General features: G+C 47.4%; 7 protein-coding genes across 7 annotated transcripts; 5 read left to right on the top strand and 2 right to left on the bottom strand.

Annotated features, from left to right (window-relative positions):
• Window positions 1-3,316: 3,316 nt before the first annotated feature.
• On the top strand, window positions 3,317-6,883 carry BHQ10_006236 (uncharacterized protein; the record flags this gene model as incomplete). The annotated part of the gene is made up of 1 exon (XM_040878800.1): window positions 3,317-6,883. One exon carries the CDS (start codon window positions 3,317-3,319, stop codon window positions 6,881-6,883), a length of 3,567 nt encoding a protein of 1,188 aa, XP_040734740.1.
• Window positions 6,884-7,974: 1,091 nt separating this feature from the next.
• Window positions 7,975-10,158, top strand: BHQ10_006235 (uncharacterized protein; the record flags this gene model as incomplete). Its single annotated transcript, XM_040878799.1, has 3 exons — window positions 7,975-8,224; window positions 8,292-8,621; window positions 8,684-10,158. 3 exons carry the CDS (start codon window positions 7,975-7,977, stop codon window positions 10,156-10,158), a joined length of 2,055 nt encoding a protein of 684 aa, XP_040734739.1.
• Window positions 10,159-10,358: 200 nt separating this feature from the next.
• On the bottom strand, window positions 10,359-11,348 carry BHQ10_006234 (uncharacterized protein; the record flags this gene model as incomplete). Its single annotated transcript, XM_040878798.1, has 1 exon — window positions 10,359-11,348. The coding sequence occupies one exon, from the start codon at window positions 11,346-11,348 to the stop codon at window positions 10,359-10,361; it is 990 nt and encodes a 329-aa protein (XP_040734738.1).
• Window positions 11,349-12,351: 1,003 nt separating this feature from the next.
• Window positions 12,352-13,460, top strand: BHQ10_006233 (uncharacterized protein; the record flags this gene model as incomplete). The annotated part of the gene is made up of 4 exons (XM_040878797.1): window positions 12,352-12,418; window positions 12,474-12,770; window positions 12,830-13,210; window positions 13,264-13,460. 4 exons carry the CDS (start codon window positions 12,352-12,354, stop codon window positions 13,458-13,460), a joined length of 942 nt encoding a protein of 313 aa, XP_040734737.1.
• Window positions 13,461-14,321: 861 nt separating this feature from the next.
• BHQ10_006232 (uncharacterized protein) lies at window positions 14,322-15,491 on the bottom strand (the record flags this gene model as incomplete). Its single annotated transcript, XM_040878796.1, has 3 exons — window positions 14,322-14,475; window positions 14,533-15,064; window positions 15,128-15,491. 3 exons carry the CDS (start codon window positions 15,489-15,491, stop codon window positions 14,322-14,324), a joined length of 1,050 nt encoding a protein of 349 aa, XP_040734736.1.
• A 3,023-nt stretch (window positions 15,492-18,514) lies between these two features.
• On the top strand, window positions 18,515-19,686 carry BHQ10_006231 (uncharacterized protein; the record flags this gene model as incomplete). The annotated part of the gene is made up of 2 exons (XM_040878795.1): window positions 18,515-18,530; window positions 18,584-19,686. 2 exons carry the CDS (start codon window positions 18,515-18,517, stop codon window positions 19,684-19,686), a joined length of 1,119 nt encoding a protein of 372 aa, XP_040734735.1.
• A 1,070-nt stretch (window positions 19,687-20,756) lies between these two features.
• BHQ10_006230 (uncharacterized protein) lies at window positions 20,757-21,884 on the top strand (the record flags this gene model as incomplete). The annotated part of the gene is made up of 2 exons (XM_040878794.1): window positions 20,757-21,077; window positions 21,132-21,884. 2 exons carry the CDS (start codon window positions 20,757-20,759, stop codon window positions 21,882-21,884), a joined length of 1,074 nt encoding a protein of 357 aa, XP_040734734.1.
• Window positions 21,885-21,983: the final 99 nt, after the last annotated feature.

Raw genomic sequence — 21,983 nt, 5'->3', positions numbered from 1 at the left:
TAGCAAGGAATCAGGGATTTGAGATTCAACGGTCAGCAGGGTTGGCCTTGATTTCAAGTCCCTTGTTCGGAGTTTCAAGAGACCCTCAGCTTGATGCTTTTCAAGTTTAAGTATTCCAAAATACGAATTCTAGTCGTTATGCAAAAAATTTCGCAGTAACCTGCATACGTACAACCAATCTGCATACGTAGTAGAACCAATAGAAATGTGTCGACTGAGTTCACAGCCAATCAGGCCCATCCCATCGCGCCAAGACATGTCCCTTGTTCATAAAGAGGCTAGTCAGGGGCACCTCCCATAACAGGCTTAGCGTTGTGGTTGAGTGATACCGGCTCATAGCCTATTACAACTCAATACATCGCGGGCCACAGAAAAATTACAACTACGTACAAGTTACAACGTACGAAGCACAACTACATCATTGCGGAGATGAAACACTGAACAAATCAATTATCTTTTGACTTTGAGGCTGACTGAAATGCTTCAGATTTGGTCGTCAAAGCCACAATTGCAGAATATGATTGTGGGAAGAGTAGGCTGCGTGACGTGTGCTGCGTCAGCCACACCGGCATTTTGATCGGAGGCAGTCAAGTCAACATTCCAATGGTCGCCATGTCGACATGACTATTGCCTTCGATGTGTAGTACGGAGTACATAGTGTGTATGCATATATGCATGTACGAGCTCATACTCACATAAACTTAAAGAGCCATGATTGAGTTTTTAATGCGAGGAGGCCACGCGACTTGATTGTATGGGCAAGCTTCACAAGATAAAATAAACAATCAATTATGTAAGTATTGTAGTCCTGTCTGTAAACCGGCATGGACTCATATAGAATTAGGGAGTACGGCGTTTCCTCCGGAAATGAATCTGATATCATCATTACGTCCGTCAATAAAACAGAGTTCAGTCACGGTGACTTGAAGATCGTCTGAGTCTCTCGGCTTTTTACGCTGTGGTAGGAAAAATTCAGCTGAAATGGATATACATAGACAAACAAGCCTCTACTAAGCATCTACCCGCCCACGATGGCGGTATGCGTAGTGCTTAGCAGTCGTTGCGCGATATATGACGATCAGCGGAAGCGAACTTCCATCGAGTTCGTCAGAATACGGGGGTGGTTTTAGAAGACGGAGGGCTGACTTAGAGTTCTTGCGGACTCGTAAGGATGAGTTTATAAGTATGGAGTCGCTTGATCTGGATCTTGTTCCGATGCCTAAAGGTGTGAACTACGGGCCAGTGTACCAAGATTCAGGTGTGCGAAACCTGTTTACTGGAGGAGAATTGCCTGCGTACGTAGTAGTATTCTATCCGTACTCCGTATGGAGGCCCAATATCAGAAGTTATTAAGGACTGTGCCTATGCGATAGTCCGGTGGTGATTGTACAGAAGCAGACTGCAGCCCGCACACTAGCGAGTAAAATACGTACCATCGGAGCCCACTGCCGGCCCGGTACAGCACGCGACGGACCCACGCTGCACATTTCATTGTTTCAAATACCGAGTACAAATGAGCCACAATCAAGAACAGTACTTATTCTCTTCTTTTGTAAATAAAAAATCTTTTGGAAAAAAGAAACAATATTACCGGCCAAAGCACCTCTACACATGAAACTCCTTGTGCTTTATATCGTCAACTCTACACTGTATTGTATACTGTAATGTACCGACAAAGCCTTCCAGGGGCAAGGCTTCCGTCAACCACTCACAGCGGCCCAATGGGTAATGCCAAGGCCCTAAGCAAGGGGAAGAGCAACTAGCAAGCAGTAGCAGTGCCAAGCCCGCCGGCCGACCCTGGTTCTCGGAGCCTCTACTCCGTAATGCGTCTAGTCTATTAATCTAGTCGTTTAGTATTGATGCACTAAACAGTACGGAATGGACCGTTATGATTGCAGTGCGTCTGGACACAACGACCAATGGTGATTTTCGAGACAGGATAAACGATACGGTTGGCGCAATATTCTACGTCGTAGCGTACCACTAGGTAAATGTCCTCGTAACGTAAACAATTGTTGGTACGGATTGAGCGCACCGTTTCCGCCGTCTCCACCCCCCACTACTCCGTACTTCTAATTAAACTAACCGCCTTCATATTTTGACTCTCCCCCCTCTCTCTCTCTCTCCCCTAAGGACCTAAACAAACCTACCGCTTGATCCGTCAAGCCTCGCTCGCCCTGGCCCCGTTTTCCTGAATTCCCACTGATCGTCCGTGTTCTCGGCCTTTTCGATTCTTTTCTCGGTCTCTGTCATCCACATTTTCTCTTTCTTTTCGTACCATAAATTACAGCTAATTAAATTATTTTCCGCGTGTAATAGCTAGCTCGTAACAGCCATTACGCATGATTACAGCAACACCGTCTTGTAGAAACTTGAAAGAAACCAGGATCACGCGTTAGGCTACATCGTATGCTTATCCCTGCGTTGGTCCCTGCTCCTGAATATACCCAAGTAGCTGGGATTCGGTCATCAAGCCTCAAAGATTACTCCGTGATTCAATGACAGTCCATTGGTTCAGGTTTACCGGTAGTATATGTGGTGGTGTTAGCGTGCTGATTTGATGACCGGTGCACTTGCTCGCCCYCCCGGMCCTGCCATATCGATACCAAACTAACTTTCCCGTACTATTGATTCATCACTTACACTCCTTCCTCATCTTTTTCTTCTCTCTACTTTCTTCCACCCCTAACCCCTTCCCTTCTACACGCGCATTACTGTGATTTGTTATTTGGTTATATTATTTATTTTATCTCGGTTGGATTCATTCAACCGCTGCTACCGACGACAGCAAATATCCTTTGTTTGTCTTGGGGTACTACCGTTTACCGTTACCGTACGGCAATTGCTTTATTCAACCCACATTCTTCGCACCGACTTTTGTTTCGAATTCGCATACGCGGCATACAAATAACATTGCGAACCGCAGATTACAATCAAAGCGATTTCTGGAAAATTTTCAGCTACGATTTAGCGCTCGGTGTCTGTTAGGCGATCAGCAACCGTTTGCCGGAGCATGAAGTTTTGATCTGTTTCCGTCCGTTCATGCACACTCATTTAAGACACGACATTGAACGTCACAGACTGGATCGACGAAGCTTGGAAGAAATAGAAAACAGACGGATTATTGAATTGTTTGAATGAATCCAGAAGGTGCGACCTTTCATCCTCCCTACAAGGCATCCTACGGCATCAATTAATTCTCATCAGTAACGCAGAATCGTTCTAACCTCCACGTCTAAGGAGTTTCTCCTGTACTGCCGCCGGTCGCCCGTCGATTGACTTTCCCTGTTCAGCATACACTCGATACAACGTCACAATGAATAGATTCAGGAAGGGGAAGAAGGGGAAAGATGTTGAAGAGACGGAGGTTGCGCCTCCCTCCTCGTTCATGGGAATATCGAAATCAAAGAAAGGGAACAAAGATGTAGTCAAGCCCGAGCTCGACCTTTCGACCGCTTTACCGTCCACCGACAACTTTCGCACCAGTCTCTTGATGCCTAACCTCTCGGCTCGATTCAGCATGTTACGAGAACAGGACGATCCCAACACAAAATTAGGAAAGGCCAACGACGACAGCGTTTTGTTTCCCAAGCGAGCATCTCGCCTCAACTTATTCGGCCACAACCCAAACCCTCTAACCGATATCGCCGAAGTTTCGTCCATGGATGGCCGATCATCGTTTGCAACGCAAAGAGTCAACTCATACGCATCAGCTGAAGATGGGACCGATGAAGATTGGCAGAACGGCAATGTGATGAACAGAAAAAGGCCCGGGGAGGGAAACAACCTCTTCGGAGGACGACAGAAAGTTTACAAGATTCCTGTCAGTGGTTCCGGCAAAGATCTAGGGGGTATGAGAGGCAGGACAGTCTATGAAGATGATATCAACTTGTCAACGTTTCAGAAATTGAGACTCAGGGAGAAAGAGGAGAGACGCGCCATGCAAGCGGCAGAGGAAGTGCAAGATGTGTTGACCCCGGAGTCGGATGAGGGCCTTCCAGGGTTTTTGTCAAAGAGGATGACCTCGTCATCGACAACGTCGGGACAATCGAATCCACGCACCTCGACTGCAGCTACTTCCATCGATGAGCAACCAATTGGCTCAAATCAAATTACATCCATGTCCAACAATCCAAGCAAACCGGCTGGAGTGATTCCTATGAATGGCCATGTCAGCAAAACACGCCGGCTCTATGGACAAGGTCTAGCGCAAACAGCACAAGATCAACAATCATCAGCTTTAACGCGACTTGAAAGTCTCAGCCGGCAGCGCGCAGGCGGACCTCCTGATCTTCCTCGACTCAACCGTACGTTTTCCAGGAGCGCAACCAACCTTCATGACAGACGCCAGGGTGTATCTCCTATCCTACCTACTCCGTCATCCGCAAATCGCAACTACAGTCCAGTAAACTCGACAGGATCACCGTTTTCCGAAGCCCTGGATGCCGTCCAACGACCAGACCGAACATCAGACAGCAGCAGCACTTCTCCCGCTTATGGAGCAGTGCCACCTCTAAGTCCACCCATCAGCGACAATGAGGAGATTGGCACTCTTGCTGCCGCACTGCATCCCGAAGACCGGGGTAAAGCCACAGCCATGGGTCTGTTTAACAAACCAACCGGACCTTATGATGAACAGCAATTCATGCGACGTCAGCTTCAGATGCATGAAAACCGCACTGGAACTCCCACAACTCGTCGATCGTCAGCCAACAGCCTTTCACGAGGAGAGACTAACGACAATCGGCCACGGGGTATGTCCAACACAAGCTATCGCTCCAAGGCAGAGTCTGCCTCGTCTTACTACAGTGGTGACGGTACCGGGTCGAGAGCTCACAGCATCAGAGATGTTTCTCCTCCAAGACTTGCCGGTAACAACGGTACCTTTTTCTTGAATTTGGACAACAGTGACAGCGAAAGCCAAAGTGCCGGCGATGATTTCCAACCTCTGAGAAAAGTGTCTTCGGTAAGATCTCAGGCTTTCGATGGCATTCATCCTGCATTCCGCTCCCGACCTGCATCCAGAGATTCTGACGGTGTACCATCGACTCGCGAATCGTTTGAGATTCCCGAAATCAAAGGATATGACCTCAACCCGATACAAGAAACCAACCCAGCTCCTCCATCGCCAATTTTGGAAGAGGCTTCTGAAAAGGCTATTGATTCACCAACACTTGGACCAGCTGGACTCGGCCTCAACAGCATGATTCGTGCGCATTTGAGGCAAGATAGTGCACAGTCTTTGCTGCCTCTGCCTTCTCCTCGACTGCCCACTTATCAGGACCTCTCACTACCAATGGAGCCGCCCTCTGGCCCACCCCCTCCACCACCACCAATTTCCGCACCGACATCTGCGCCACCTCCACCACCGACTTCTGGATTCTCAAGTGTGGCATTGAGAGCAAAGCAGCTTCGCGAACAAGCTGCTGCCCTTCGAGAACAACAACAAGCCGAACAGGCTGAAGAGACGCGCCCCGCTACGCAAGAAGAACAATCACGATTAGGGCATTATCGTGATAGCAGCCTCGAAACACAAAAGGAGCGTGAAGAGTTTGCCCACGAGCTAGCCGAAAGACGACGACGAGTTCAGGAAAACCTACACAAGATAGGTAGCAGATCCAACAGCCCAGCGCCCGGACGAAACACTCCCGAGGCTGGTACCAGGACCGGAAATGGTTTCTCGCTGCTTAAGAATCGAGCAGCCAAGAATGGTATTCCAGATGGACTTGCAACACCGCCATCTTCCAAAGCATTGAAGAAACTTGGTATCGGTGGCCCCATGATGAACGCATCAACTCCCTCCCTTGACTCTTGGAGGGATGACGATGTGGCCTCTGGATTTAGTGGATTGGGCAAACATTCCAACTCGAGCTCGCCACAAATTGCATCTGGCCGCACTGCATCTGGTCGAGCACCCTATTCTCGCAGTACCAGCCATGGTAGTGAAGAGCCAGACTCTGGATCCAGTCGACCAGCTTCGCCTGCTAATTATCGAAGGGACCGATCAACCTCTGCATCAGCACGATCCAAAAGTCGTCCACCCCATCGCGAGGACCTCGATATGGTAGCAGAACACTCTGTGAGTCGATACGGTGATACTCGTGTCGGACAATCACCCCCTTCTATGCGCCCATCGATGGACAGTGAGTACGTACCAAACGAACGGTCTGCTTCTGATGGCTCAGGAAGCATGTCTGGAAATCGGTCTGCTGCGCCTTCACATTTAGAGCTCGTCCCACCAAGCGATGCCAGCAGCATTGGAACATCACCACGTCCTTCCCCAGTTGTTCCTCCATACTCTGCCAATGCCACTCCTCCTCTGGAAGAGGATAGAAATGACTCGCCCAGGCTCAATCGATCAGATTCGTCAAACAATGCATCCACTCAGTCGCTCCCTCAACGAGCCCCCGGCGGCAACGGTCTGCCGAAGAGACAAGTATCTAAATCGCAAATCTCAGAGCCCACCTTTGTGTCGAGCACATCCAACGTGCCGATGGTCTCTTTACCTCCTGGAGCCAGTCTCAGCAATGGCATGCCCAACACTCCTCCCATTCCGCCCATGAACCCGCGTCGCAGACGAACGACGACCACACAAACGATTCTTGGTGCAATCAAGGGTGATCGAGCCCAAACCCCACCAGCAGTTCGATCCAGCCACGACGACGAGCGACGCGCCAACTATCCTCCTAATATCAATAATATGAATAATAACTATAATATCAACCAGGCGGGCGGCCCAATCGACTCGCGACCTAGTCTGCGCAAAATGCAGAGCGAAGGTGGGCCCATGAACTCGCGTGCTCGACAGCAGGCCATGATGGCTGCGACCCCGACAATGCCTAATTATCCTCCTGCAACCGAGATTCAGGGAGGGATGATCTAATTCGATTCTGTTCAATTGACGCCATTTCATTGTACTTTGTTCTTTGGTCATGTAACAGACTTCGTTTGATACTTTTTCATGTGTTCATTGAGCATATCTGTCTATCTTAGCGATATCCATGGCGCGGGAGATTTCTTTGTTGTATAAGAGGCTTGGTTAGTAATACAGTTACAGACATATCAGTCATTTCTCGTCATTCAAGCATTGTACATTACAAAGTACTGTAGTCATGAGGAGTTCTCCTGATATAGACCAGCCTATCTGCCCACTATGAGTATTGTGATACTAGAATACATCAAAATAACTGTAGGAGAACATGCATCAAGGCATTTTGTGATGAAGGACTAATACAAAACCATTGTCAGTATCGGACTTTCTCAGACAGGCAAAAAAAAAAAAGACAAACAGCAGGTGCCAATCCTCCTTCCTAATCGGGACAGCTGTTGTTGCCCTGGCGGCACTTTCCTCTTTTTTCCTCTTCTTTCCTGCTGGCTCTGTTTATCTCTCTCTATCTCTCATCATCTACCTCCTTCACGCCACTAATTAACATCCATCCCATCACAGCTTTGTTGTCATCTCTTTCAAAGCCACGACATCGTCATCACCAGCCAGCAAATCACCAGACTGAGAAGATGCCTAGACATGGCTTCTATCTCACTACGCCTTTTAAAGTAGGTTGTCTTTCTTCTTTCTCTTTCTTTTTCATCACTTCTCATGATGGATCACTACATTTGATTTTGATTTTGCGTTTGCTTCACTTTCTGCTTCTCTCACCTGACTTTGATATGTGCTTTACTTTTCTTTTTTTTGTCTTGCTTTGATCTGAATCTGTCACTTGCTTTGAAAATGGTCCTTGAGCCGATTTTAGAAGAACCAGAGGACGAGTACGTCGATCTGTTCAGCCTGTCTGATGGGGAAGGAGCGCCTCCCAAGCGAACGGTCTGGCGCTCACTTTCAGGTCCATCGCATTTTCGCTTCAATCATGATGCTGCTATTGAGCATCAGCAAGAGCATGTAACCATCCCTCCACACAGAAAAGAATAGCACAGAAAAAGGAGGCTGAAGGGGAGCAAGCTGAGATTACACTAATCATGTTCGCCTTGACAACACCTTCGACGACTGATAATCAGGCTTCTCCAACAGATGCTAACTTGGACATAACGCAGATAACCACAATCATCGATCGACCCATGATCATCCGTGGCACCGGTGTGTCAAGAGCGTACCACGCGGAAATAACCGGCGTGGAAGCAGAAGAAAGAATTCGCCGCCATGAAGGCCGTCGCTACCAGATCGTTAGAATGGCGGACGGCTCTGAATTTGCCTTTCCTGCTGCACCATGTGAGATAGATATCCTTCACTTTATGGCTCACTTTTCAATCATTGTGTCCTTACTGACCGTGTCTAGCAGGGTATGAACGCGAGGACCCACCACCGCCGGAACGTGCAGCAGATATCTCCTTCCCGCCTGCTCTTCGCAGTCCTTCACATTTTGATGACTCCTCGTGGATATATCAGCCTCCAGGTCAGCCGCTAAACAATTTATCGCATGTATTTGACGGGGCCTCCGGAGATACATCTGGGCTAAGAGCTATGCCCATATATTCTCCCGCGTATCCAGTCACCCCCGTGAGTCAGCAGTTTCGCGAATACTCGGCGTCAGATCCTGGAGCTCAAGATGACGGAGAATGGCGTTCTGTGTCTGAGTCGCGAGAGCGCTCTGAGTCTTGGCATGAATGTATGGCTGATGTCAATATCTGTCATTTGAACATGACTTTGAGCTTGGCTAACCTTAATTAGCTCATCATACAAGCTTTGAAGCAGCTTCTTCTGTCGCGCTTGCGGATGTGTCATCCCAGGCTCAGTCTTACCATGCTGCAACAAATGACGCACCAACTCGCTCTTCGACTCGACCCCAGTCTCTGATTCTTACTACTGGAGACGAGACCTCTCTTGCTCCAGTCTCAACACTTACGAGCACCACTACTGGTCGAAACGTATCATCTCCGACTCACTTACTGGATATGGCTCTTTCTGGACGATACTCTGACCTGAAAATTGTACTCGATTCTGCTAGCCATGCCTTCCCATCTAGCACTTTCAATGTCCATCGTGTCATTATCTCACAGAGCCCGGCCCTTAGTGCAATCCTGGAACGTGTAACGGATACGAATGCAACGATCTGCATAATAGCAGCAAAGAGTTTCTGTCTCCCTCGCAGCTTTGAGTTTGCCTTAGAGCGTCACTATGGTCTGGAGTTGATCACCAAAGATAACGTGTATGATTTTGCTCGGACAGCTCATGGGGAAGTCGGTCATGGGCTGACATCTGACATGCTGAAGAGAGCGGCCATTGACATGGTATTGTGTTATGGCGCCGCGGGGGCATTTCTTGACCAACCTGACGTTGTCAACGCAGCATTCAATCTTGTCCTGGAATTGTTTGACTGGAGCAGTCTTGAGACTGCACTACAATTTGGGCTTTATCCGGAGGAATTTTTGTTGATCTACAACAGCAGCAAAAGCAAGAGCAATCATAGCAAAAACAATAGCAAAGCCAGCAATGGTACCAACGAAACCAACGAGACCGACGGCAACAGCAACAGCAACAGCAACAGCAATGAGAAGAAAAGAAAGAAGAGGCGGGGACTCCGAGGCAATAAGGCGAACAGAAATTTCGTTCCCAATAATTTGAACAGTGATGTGGTTGATAAATGGGCTCCCAGGATTGCTTCGGCTGCAATCAACTTCTTAGTTCAAAACCTGCCATCTGACTATTACTTTGACCGCACCGGTCTGTCAAAAGATCTCCAAGATCGTATTCCATCCCGTTTGCGCAAAGAGTACAGCATCGCGAACCGCAACCCGATGCTAGCAGGTCTAGCTTTTGGCGAGCACCCTGTGCCTACTCCCGAGGCAAATCGCATATCAGCCATCATCCTTGCTCTGCCGTTTTTACGATTCCGCGAGGTCATTGAGGAAATGCGTGTTCGTAGACGTCTGAGCGGGGACATGATCAAGGCTATCCTGCAAGAACGTGAAATGCGTCGTGTCAGTGCTCTGCGAATACATGCGCAGCACGCCGATGGGCAGGGTGATGTGGAAAATTTGAAGGAGCTAGGATACCGCGAGTTTGCAGTCCATATACAGACTGTTGAATATCCATTTGGCCCTGATATGGAGGTGATTCATCACGAATACACTCTGCACCGTGAATGGCGTGGGTACCAACCAGAAAGCGACCTACAGTCTGTTATTCGAAAATTTGCAGAGTAATCTAGTGGTGTAGTGGTTGGCATGTATTATACCGATTGTTTCTTAGACTCTTTTCTTCTTGTTGATACTTGTCTTGGTCATTACTTTGAGAATTTAGCGGGCCTGGTTTGGGTACTTTTGATGAGCGAGCATTGGTCATTTCAGTCATGTAAAGTATGCATCAATAAACTTCTATCCACAAACCAAGAGAAACCAAAAAATCACCAGTTGATAACCTTCTCCGGAAAGAACTCATCAATCAACTCCTCATAATAAGGCCTCAACTCCTCCACCTTGGGCAACTCATCACTCTTACTATACAAATCATACGGATTAAACGCCTTGACCGCCCTCAACATCTGCCTATCCTTCTCATTCATCAATTCCTCGTACGCACCAGCATTGTGCCACGGATAGAACGAATGATACCTTATCATCGCCAACGCCTCATCCGGTAAAGTAGACTGACCCTTGACGACATGATATAGGTACTCATCATGACCCCAAGAGAGCATAACATTGTCTAGCCCAATACCTGGGAAATAGATCCCCAGCCCATTATCGAATACCTCATGCGAATAGTCTGGATTCGATTTGAAGCTCTCCCGCCCGTAGATTATGCGGTCGTCGAACGCGCAGCCGACGGGGAATGTGTCGCCGACAACATCCCACTGGCCCTTTGCATCGAAAAAATATAATAGCTTTCCCAAATCGTGTATTAGCCCTGTAAGCTGCATCCATCTCGGCTTTCCGTCGCGCCTTATTGCTTCTGCAGATTGCAGCAGATGCTCAATCTGACTCAGCGTCGTGTCGGGATCAGACTCGTCGATTAATGTGTTGAGTTTCTCCATCGCCTCCCATACGCTCATCCGCGCGCGCGTCGTGGCTCGGAATCTGTTGCGGGCCTGCAGGTTGTACGCCACGGTTTGCTTGGTGTGTTGCTCATGATAGAAGTTTTTCACGCGGTCGCAGGCGGTTGTGTATTGGCGGAATTGGGATTTGTCCTTGGACTTGTCGAAGACGGATTCGTCGTATAGACTTTTTTCTTCTGGGGTGCTATTTTTGATGTTGTTGCTCTTGCCGGAAGGGTTGAGGGCGTTGACGGCGTCGATGTCGTCGGATAGAGCTTCTAGGGCTTTGCCGTCGCGTTTTGTATTGAACACTGCGCCGCTTTCGACGGCGGAGTCGACGAATGTTGCGCCTGGTGCCATTTTTATTTACTTTTTTCTCCTGTATAAAAATGTTTGGATTGTGTCTTAGAGTTATTCTCGCCACGGACGAATCTATGCTTATATACACCCAACCTTACCTACGTACTACCCTACCCCAGACCCTCAAATTTTCAACACGGAAGTCAGATTCCATACTCAGATCTCTACGGAACTGCCAATTCCCGGGTTTCGTAAATCGCAAAATGTTGATCATGACTCTCATGGAAAGTGGAGCCTCCAACGACATCAGCAGCATCAACTGCAAGGACATCATCATAGAACATTTACTTGCCAAATCAGGCGAATTACCGGATCTGGTTGGGAATGTAGGTTTCCATATCTGGACGAGCCGACACACGTCCAGAGCAGCGTGTGCGATAGTGGCAAAATGTGAGCCTTTCTAGAATGTGTTCAGACAGAGAAATGGTTTCCGAGAGACGAATCATCGTGAGGCAGAGCGTGGGGGGCGTGGAGGGGTGGCTTTACCCTAACCCTGTTGCCAGAGAAAATGGTTTCCGAGTCTTTTTTTCCCCAAGGATTTACACTGTTGCAACGGCAATTGATGTCATTAAGGGACGGTGCCTGACGACTACGTCCTTTATTTGGGTTCTCGCGCCATTGGTGGAAATAGCCAAGCACGCCATTTTACCATCCTCTGTCTGGAGTAGTATATAAAAGTTCAAATTTGGAAACACAGTCATACAGTTCAACTACCAGAGTTGTAGATTGAAGGTGATCAACCATAGAAACGTCCAAAATCAAGTCGATTATGCTCTTTGGAATGGTTCCGGAGGTTTGTCCGCGACTTGAGCCGAATCAAATAGCCCGATTCATCCAGATTTTGGGGGTGGAGTGGGATGAGAAGTTAAATATCCGGGCCATTTGGCGGGCGATGGTAGCATGGGTTGCGGGGTAGAGAAATAAGTAACAGTCCCCCCTAAACCACGTAATTCTCTACATCTGCACAATTCCTCAGGTACATATCGTATATACAACCAAAACCATGGCTCCCCTCGCAGAAAAACGCTACAAACTCAACACAGGCGCCGAGATTCCCGCCTTGGGTTTCGGTACTGCACCATCCACTTACTCTCGCGCGCGATAAGCAAAAACTAACAGACCTAGGAACGTGGCAATCCTCCTCCGAAGAAACCCAGCGCGCAGTCTACCATGCTATCAAAGTCGGATACCGCCACATCGACACGGCGCTTGCCTACAGCAACGAAGTCGACGTCGGCAAGGGCATCCAGGCTGCCATTGACGATGGCCTCGTGAAACGCGAAGATCTCTTCGTGACCACGAAACTGTGGAATGTATATGCCAATAGAGTTGAGGAGGGACTCGACACAAGCCTGAAAGCGTTGGGGTTGGATTATGTGGATTTGTATCTTGTGCATTGGCCTTTGAGGATGAACGATAAAGGTATCCCTCTCTCTCTCTCTCCGATCTCATCTCAGAGCCGACCCTGACACGACAGAAAGGCAACCACCCCCTCTTCCCCAAACTGCCAGACGGCACCCGCGACATAATCCACAGCCACAACCACGTCGACACCTGGAAAGCCATGGAAAAACTGCCCGCTAGCGGCAAAGTGAAAGCCATCGGCGTCTCAAACTACAGCGTGCCCTACCTCGAAAAGCTTCTCGCCGAAGCAACAATCAYCCCTGCCACAAACCAGATTGAGAATCACCCGCAACTCGCGCAGCAAGAAGTTGTCGATTTCTGTAAGAGTAAAGGAATCTTGATTGAGGCGTATAGTCCGCTGGGGTCAACGGGTAGTCCGTTGTTTACTGCTGAGCCCGTGGTCGAGATTGCGAAGAAGAGGAACGTGAGCCCTGCGACGGTTTTGTTGAGTTGGCACTGTACGTCATCCTAATCTTCATGTTTTGTTCATTGATACTGATGGTAGATGTAGTGGCCCGTGGCTCCGTCGTCCTCGCAAAATCAATCAACCCAGACCGCATCACCGCAAACCGGGAGTTGGTTGAACTGGACGCCGATGACGTTGCGCTTCTCCAGAAATATGCCGATGATCTCAAGGCCAGTGGGCAGCAGAAGAGATATGTTGCACCGCCGTTTGGTGTCGACCTGGGATTCCATGATAAGTGGTAGTAGATTCGGGCTTGATGATACAGATAGATTTGTTGGTATAGACACGGCAATTCATACTCTGACTGATTTTAAATAATTGGCAGCCAATGATTCCGTCGTTAGAAATTAGCAAAAAAAATAAAATAAAAAAAATAAAAAATAAAGCGAATGAATCAGGAAAAACAAAAAGAAACGTCCCTAGGTGGGATCGAACCACCGATCTTCCGGTGTGCGGTCATCACCTTTGCAGGCGCTGATAACAGCCGGACTCCTTAACCACTGGGACATAGAGACTTGATGATAAGACTGAAAAAATTATGATTTATATACTCTCAATGACCAGAACTCCCATCATCATCGTTAATCATATTTAAGGTCGAGATGGAACCCTAAAGGTTAATGATAGACTCGAGCATAGCCTAGGCCGGATTTTTTCCATCATAGGAACACATGATATTGAGTCGGATGATAGATATGTAGGCTCAGAAAGACTTTGTACGGATGTATACCTGATATATCTTACGCGTGGAAGATTCAATGTCGAGAGTGACAATTGGTATATATTTGCAACTGGAAAATGAACGCAGCTTCAGCCATCGACTGATACCAGCAGTTTCACATTGCAGGTTATATTTGACCACCTAGCCAGAGTAACTTGTGATTATTAGCTATCACATGAAAATACTCAGTATTACTTTTGGTATCTACTTCATATTGATGGTTGATATCCCCCATTCATATAAATAATGTTACTCTTATTACACCAGGAGTCCAGATTGTAGAGTGGAGTGATTATTTAACATAATTAAAAATAAGCTAAATCTTGCAATCTGTGATCGACTGCATGTGACATCGACGAGGAAGTGCAGTGACAGGCTGATACTACATCCTCGATGTCAATTTGACATGAAGAGGGATTTTCTTCCAAATGATCGAGGACTTCTGCTGGGTCCAATTCCTGCTCTCAGGTTGCAACTCAACATCGAAATTCCAGAAGAATTTTGCCGCAATCAACTTCATCTCGGCGTACGCCAGACTATGAAAACAAAATAAGAAAGCGCTCACATCAACAAAATTTGAAGACGTTACTTACTTCTTCCCGAGACATCCCCTCGGTCCATGAGAGAACGGATGAAATGCATTTTTATCATCGTTCGCGAAACGAGAATCACCATCATCGAGCCAGCGTTCAGGGTGGAAAGAGTCCGGCTCGTAGAAATTCTCCGAAGAGCGATAGCACGCATAGTGATGCAACCCAACGCTAGTGCCTCCAGGGACAAATTTCCCACAAATAACTTCTCCCGGTTGGGGGGTTGAGCGAGGTAGGATATTGGGTACGGGAGGATATATACGCAGAGACTCTTCGATCACAGCTTGTATATATGGTAGATAGGAGACGCTTTGAATGCTAATATCAGACTCCTCGGAGAAGGATGTGCGAATTTCTTCTGTWAAASGAGCCAGTGCTTCAGGATTCACTAGGAGATGGTACAGCATGCCGGACAATAGTGATGCTGTTGTTTCGCTACCAGCGATTAATAAAAGGTTTGCTTGCGAGACCATTTCCTCGAACGTCAGACCGTCAGGACCGGTAGCTTCGCGAGATCCCTTCAGCATACAGTGCACTGAAGTATGTTAGAGTAATCTGTGTCTCAAATAGTCCATAGGATGATTCTAAGGGTCCTCACCAAAGTCAGGTTTCTCTGCATCATGAGCCACCCGGCGAGATAGCTTATCTTTGGCTAGATTATACTGATACATCCGGTCGTCCTGCAGCTTCTTTGGAGTAATAAGCTTGACGAAAATTTTCCATGTTGATGGCAACAGACGCCTGACCAGCCGCTCCATGACACTGAACTGTACCATACCGAAAATCGAGGACAGATGTCTCGACCACACACCCCCTTTCAGCAGTGAAAACGATTCACCAAAAGCTAGATCTCCAATGACATCAAAAGTTGTAAAATTAAACCAGTGCACCATGTTCACGACACCATGGCCTCCAGTTTCTAGTTCCTTCAATCGAGATATTAAAAGGTCGACATAGCTCATAATGCAGGCTTCCTGCGCTCTCAGAGCCTTATCAGAAAAAGCATATGCCAAAAGTCGTCGTAGCCGACGATGATGTTCACCGTTGGCTGCTACCTATTGTTGTTTTCCCACATGGTTAGTAAGTCTAGTAGCTAAACTGCTCTGGATCAAGGGGATAGATACAATATTTGGCTCCCCATTTGGTGGAAGTACGAAAAAGTCTCGGTCTTTGTCAAACAGAGCTTTATGACTGCCGGATCGATGGCCTTAGAGGTTATGATTATCATATTCATTTACACTCTTGAAGAGAGAAGGGGGAGGGGTTAGTCTAACCGCAAATCTCTTCCCACGCCTGGCTTGAATTATATGACAAGCTGTTTGGCGCGATGCGCACTACTTCGCCGTATTTATCGTGCCATTTCTTAATTGTATTGTGCTGCGTGCCACACAATTCGAGAATGGAGAGGTAAACGCTGAACGTCCTTCCGAGAAACGGACCAGGATAGGAACGCAGGGGATGGAAGTAGAGGTTGTAGATGACTTTCGAAGCCGTCCATACCAACGCGAGGGCTACAACGGTCTTTCGCAGATACCTTGAGGTTAGAAGAGTGAAGAACGGACTCATTAAGGGTTATCATGTACGTACTGGTATGGAGATCAAGCTAGAAAGTGGATGGTGGTCGATCCGGTCAAATGGCATCAAGTAACTCGTCATCGTGCAATTACTTGCCGCGCGGGCCAGTCTACCTGTCTCTCTCGGCTCTGAGTCTCGATTATAGCATATAAGAGCCCTGTAGATTGTTGAGATGTGTAACGAGAAAGTTGGTCTTCACGTCACGTGTCTAGTGACTAGGCAGTATGTCAATATCGAAATCGAACAAGAGCTCGGGAGATGAAGAGCACGTTAAATACCTATCAAAGAGTCTCGGTTTGCAATAACAGCGATTCTGCGCACCGTATATAATTGTCGGGTCATCGGCCAGTGCTCGCCCTGATGAACTCGCGACCTTGCCGTCTAACCGCTATCCTTGAAGATCCATCATGCACGTTGTCTCCATCTTGATACCTGCACCGATAATCACCCATAGTGCTTCCGCGACGGATGCCATGATATGGATATATTACATCCACCACACACTTTACAGAAGGTCTATCACTGGTTATCGACATGAAATCCGACAGGGGTGTCAGTATGCGGAGGCCCGCGTCAATCGTTAATGTCGATCCACGTACTTGCTCATCCGCTCGTGATGTGTAACCGTGGGGTATTTGAGTATTTCCGAAGACCTATATCAAAGATCTACATAATCTAAGAATGACGACAAGGAGCATATCTTTTAGAAAGTGGAGATTAGCTGAGTCAGGGTTTGAATTGTAACTAATATGCATATGTTGTAGAAAGTGGGACATTCGCTGAATCAGTGTTTGAATGTTTACTCATATGCAGTGTTATTGACATGTATACGCCATTACATCCTATCGTGCTTGAGTGATGTTAATGTGCATGCAACACCCCGCCCAAAGCTAATGCCCCCAGAAAGATCGACAATACTGACCACTCCTTAGCGACCTCCTCCGAGTAGGATCGATTCCGTAGAATAGATTAACCGGATCGCTTCTGTATTTCCGCAACTGGCATTTATCCGAAAATATCACTCCCTGTCCTCGGTTGCAGTCAAAGCTCACAAAGAGTCTTAGAAGTACCACCTGGGCAGATGACCTGTGGATCTAGGCCCATGTCTCAGGCCACACCGGATCATCACTCCTTCTAATCCTTGGACACCTTGTGATCTAATGCATCTCATACATATATTCGGGGCATGACCACCCTCCGCATAAGCATCTCGTCTCCTCAAGCTTCCCATTGGAGTAGTGACTATTTGCGGCAGGTGTATGGGTCGTAGCAGTCGGAGAATTTCGCTGTAGATATTTCAAAGCTAGCTGAACTTAAGCGTCTGTACATAAATTGTAAATCTAGCCATATCCACAGATTATCATCACTATATCAATGCCTGCCAACTGCCTCAAAGAATGCCGTCGTGTTCATTGATTCTTGGTGTATATATTCGAATATCATTGCAGAAGCCTGTTTTCAATATTCTGTCATAGCGGTCTAGAGCAAGTCACGCGCTTCGATGCAGCTAGACGAGATTGGTTCATGTTCCATACACTGCACCACCTTGATGGAATGTGGCAGGTATAGACTGTATCAGAACCAATCGAGACTTACAATAGCTCAACGAGATCAATATGTTTGCCTCCAGATAGCCACCCTGTATCACAAGCTCTTACACTATATATACGTATTTCAACACCTCGTACTAACTCAACTTTAAACCTGCCAATCCCAAGCCACCAATTAAAGTCTTCAGCGACCGTACCATAGATCTTGACTTGAATCATGTGCGATGGTCATGAAAAAGTTGATGTTCTTGATATGTAGCCATAGCTATATATGCAATTGGGTTGGTTGAAATGGAGATTGTCACGCAGGATATCTATTGAACATACACACTCCTATAGATGCCAGCGTACCTGGGCATTTATAGGACAACGTCAATATTCATGTGGTTCAACTGGTACAGAGCGTGATTCCCATGTAAGTCTACAAGCAAATGTCCCTAGTTTTGATATGATGCAAAGAATCGAGACTCATTCAGACCGCTTTGGAGACGATCAGACAAAATAACGTTGGACCTGAGGTGATAATTGATATTAAGAAGTTTCTGACCCCGGATTTTGCAAGACCAATGGAGACAATTTTGCTTGCTTATGAGAGTCAAATGATAGGGCGCTGTTTGTCAACACTGACGCTGATAGGACAGACACCAACAAACGAAATGAGAACTAAACGGGAAATCCCAAAACAAACCGTACAAAGAGCGGTGATGCTTAAGGGCTTAGGGCTCAGACCGGGCAAACGAAATGGACGTATTCTATCAAAGTACGCTCCTCACTAAAAACATCCCAGAGTCTTCGTCTTTCCATCTCCTTTCTTCCTCCCCAGACAGTAACTATTTCAAGCTTACCAAGCTCGAGACACCATGTCTGAGCCACATCGTAAGTACAAAACCTGCCATACATAGGACTGACTGACTCTGACTCTCTTCTAGCATATCGCAACATCCAAATCCCCGACGACGCGCCGATCGAGTTGAGACCGTCACCTGGAGCAGGATGGGGAGTCTTTGCTACCAGACCCATCAAGAAGAACAACTTGATCTTGAAAGAGACGGCAATCTTCACTATCACGAAAAGTGCAGGAGAAGAAGCTACTGAAACCGACGTTAATAAAGCGTGGACAAAGCTCCCCTACTCCACCAAAGACGCACTTCTACCTCTACGCGAGAATGGATCGCAGCCTCCCAAGTCTCCTTTTGAGGTCTGGTCTCACAATCATTTGAATCTGAAGAATGAAGTTGCSGAGCCATACTTAGAAATGAACGAATCTGTAAGCCTCGCAACAACAACAGGCCTGTTTGTCCTCCAGTCTCGTATCAATCATTCGTGCTTACCCAACGCCAGACGCCCATGGCTTCTAACCACTGAGGACTCTACGTCGCTGATCCCAACGAGAGACATTACTGCTGGCGAGGAAATCACAAACTGCTACGTCTTTCAATTCCAGCTCCTTAGCAGGGAAGAGCGAGCTGATATGATGGGATTTGTCTGCAATTGCAAAGCATGCGATGTTTCTGACGACAACAAGGAGTGGCAGCAAATGAGTGACATGCGGCGAAGACTCCTTCGAGGAGTTTATAATCACCTCAACGGCGGAGATCAGGCCCGTCCAGGAGTTGCGTGGCCACCATCGATCATCCGTGACCCTGTTATGAAGCGAGCAGCAGAGACACTCAGCATTCCTCTCTCTAAACGATTCATTTATGGTATGCTGTTTATCGTATTGATGGAAGAAGAGGGCTTGCTAGACGACTTTGGTCTCGGTCTAATATTCCAGAGCGTGCTACCTTGTCCCACCTCTTTCAAGACGAAGAGCAACTTTGAAATCGCGGACCGCGCTTTCCACAGGGGCTATACTAACAAATGCTGGAAAGACGCTCTTGGTATTACTTTTGAGCTTGATGGACGGTCTGATGAAGCTGATTGGTCCTTTGCGGAGGGACTGCGACGAGAGCGTGCCAAACTTACTGCACAATTCGGGTTTGACAAGAAGGAATCTGTGATCGGACCGACCGTCACCGTTGGGACAGATTGAGTACGATGTAATTTGCCGACTACCTCTACGGACGCTTGGAATTTAGTGCTAGAGATCTATGTAAGTTGTGAGACAAGAGTGGTCAGACTGCTGTCATGAGGGAGGGAGACGTCGAATGATATTTACATCGCGTTCCTACCTTTTTCTATTCTGCTAAAAAAAACCTTGCATGGATCTAGAATGCTCTAAAATAAAGCTCAATATTAGTTGTCCTGTCCTGTCCTGAAGTGTAGGTCTAACCAACTGTCTTCAATTCCCACCCTTCTTACTGGGGGGTCAGCGGCGAGTCGGTGCTTAGAGTTGGTGCAGCTTCTCCATCTGGCTGGAAACAAAGTCATCCATCGTGTTTGCAAGGTATAATAATGAATGGTTGTAGAATGAATGTCAATCATGAAATCGATGAACAGCGGAGAATAGAGGTAGACATTGGAGCTGGAGTGTTCGGTAGCCTTACGATTCAGGTTTCACAGACAAGCCCTAGATGGCAATCAAACTGCTCATAACTAGACGCCAATTACTTTAAAGATAGTATGGACTCCGCTATGATAAATAATCTGGCTATTGTGTTAATCAATATTGTGGGTTGAAGTATATACCTATTACCTTTATTCTGTCGGCTTAGCCCTAACACGGAATTATGCCTCGCTAGACCTTCCATTCTGATGCACTTCACACCAGAACCCACAAGTCTATCACACTGAAAACCGTTTCAGAATGGATTCCATTTCTTTCTCTTTCGATCATATAACCTAATAGGAACAATCATTGACCACGCTTCAGCTTCAGACATGCGGTGAGCTATGTACATCACCCCTAGGAAACCCATTTCCGAACTGGGCCTTTGAAGACTACGGTTCTACAAAGCAACTCCACAATAACATACAGAAACATGAATAATGAGGGTGTTCCGTTCTAGCATTTACGGAATCCGTGCTACTATGTACTTCCTCAGGTTGACAGGATAAATATCCCTCATCCGTAGGTATCGAAGTAGACTTTCTTTCCAGATCTCGCTCACATATATCCCCAGTACATTCAGTTGAATCATATATACTCAAAATTGACAGAAAATGACCCGTCTACGCATTGCCTGCGCCGGCCTAGGCCGTATGGGAAAACGCCATGCCGTACACTTCGCCGAACAAACTCCTCGCGCGCACCTAGTGGCCGTCAGTTCCCCCGACGAAACCGAACTGGAATGGGCACGCGAGCACCTTGGCCCGTTAGGTGTGACAGTATACAAAAAATACGACGACATGCTCAAGCACGAGGGTTTGCAGGCTGTCGTCGTTGCGTCTGCGACGGCCGTACATGCCGAGCAAGCAATTAAGGCTATGGATGCTGATATGCATGTTTTGTGCGAGAAGCCATTGTCTACCAGCGTTGAAATTGTACATCCTCCTTCGTGATATATAAGAGAAAGAAAAGAGCTGACAGTGAAACAGTCACAAAGCGTCCTCGACGCCGCAAACCGCAAACCCCATCTCAAAATCCTCTGCGGCTTCAGCAGACGCTTCGACGCCTCCTACCGCGACGCACACACCAAGATGCTGGCAGGCACAATCGGGCGTCCTAGCGTAATCCGTTCTCAAACATGCGACAAACTCGATCCATCGGGATTCTTTGTTGCGTATGCGCAATTCTCGGGCGGGATATTTGTTGATTGCTCTATACACGATATTGACCTCGCGCTGTGGTTTTATAGCGAGGATGGGAAGCCAGGGCCGATGGTTAAATCGGTTTCAGCGGTGGGGATCACGGCAGTAGAGCCAGGTCTGAGGAAGTATAACGATCGAGATAATGCCGTGGGGCTCGTAGAGTTTCATGACGGTCGAATCGCATACTTTTATGCTTCGCGCATGATGGCCGCGGGACAGGAAGATTCCACCGAGATCATCGGCACAAAAGGTAAATTGACCGTCAACACGCAGCCTCAAATCAATCTCGTCAATGTCTATGAAGCCGATGGCGTGCGAAGGGAGTTGCCGCAGCATTATTTTGATCGCTTCCGAGAGGCGTTTGTGACTGAAGCGAGGGAGTTCACGGATTGTTGTTTGGATGATAAGCCTGTGCCGTTGAAGTTGGAGGGCGCAGTGCAGGCGGTTAGGATTGGGTATGCGTTGCAGGAGGCGTTGATTAGTGGAAAGAAGATCGTTTTTGACGAGGAGGGCCAGAGGGTTGAGAGGGCTGCGTTATAAGTTGACGATGGACTAGGGCAGGAGGTGACATATGACTATTCCTCATTGTCTTCTCTTGGAATGAAAGCCTACTAAGCATCACGAGTATTTACACAAATC

The sequence above is a fragment of the Talaromyces amestolkiae genome, assembly GCF_001896365.1.
Source record: "Talaromyces amestolkiae strain CIB chromosome Unknown scaffold11.1, whole genome shotgun sequence".
In the NCBI taxonomy this organism is placed as follows: domain Eukaryota; kingdom Fungi; phylum Ascomycota; class Eurotiomycetes; order Eurotiales; family Trichocomaceae; genus Talaromyces; species Talaromyces amestolkiae.
Note: the sequence above shows the minus strand (reverse complement) of the source record. Positions and strands in the feature narration are given on the sequence as shown.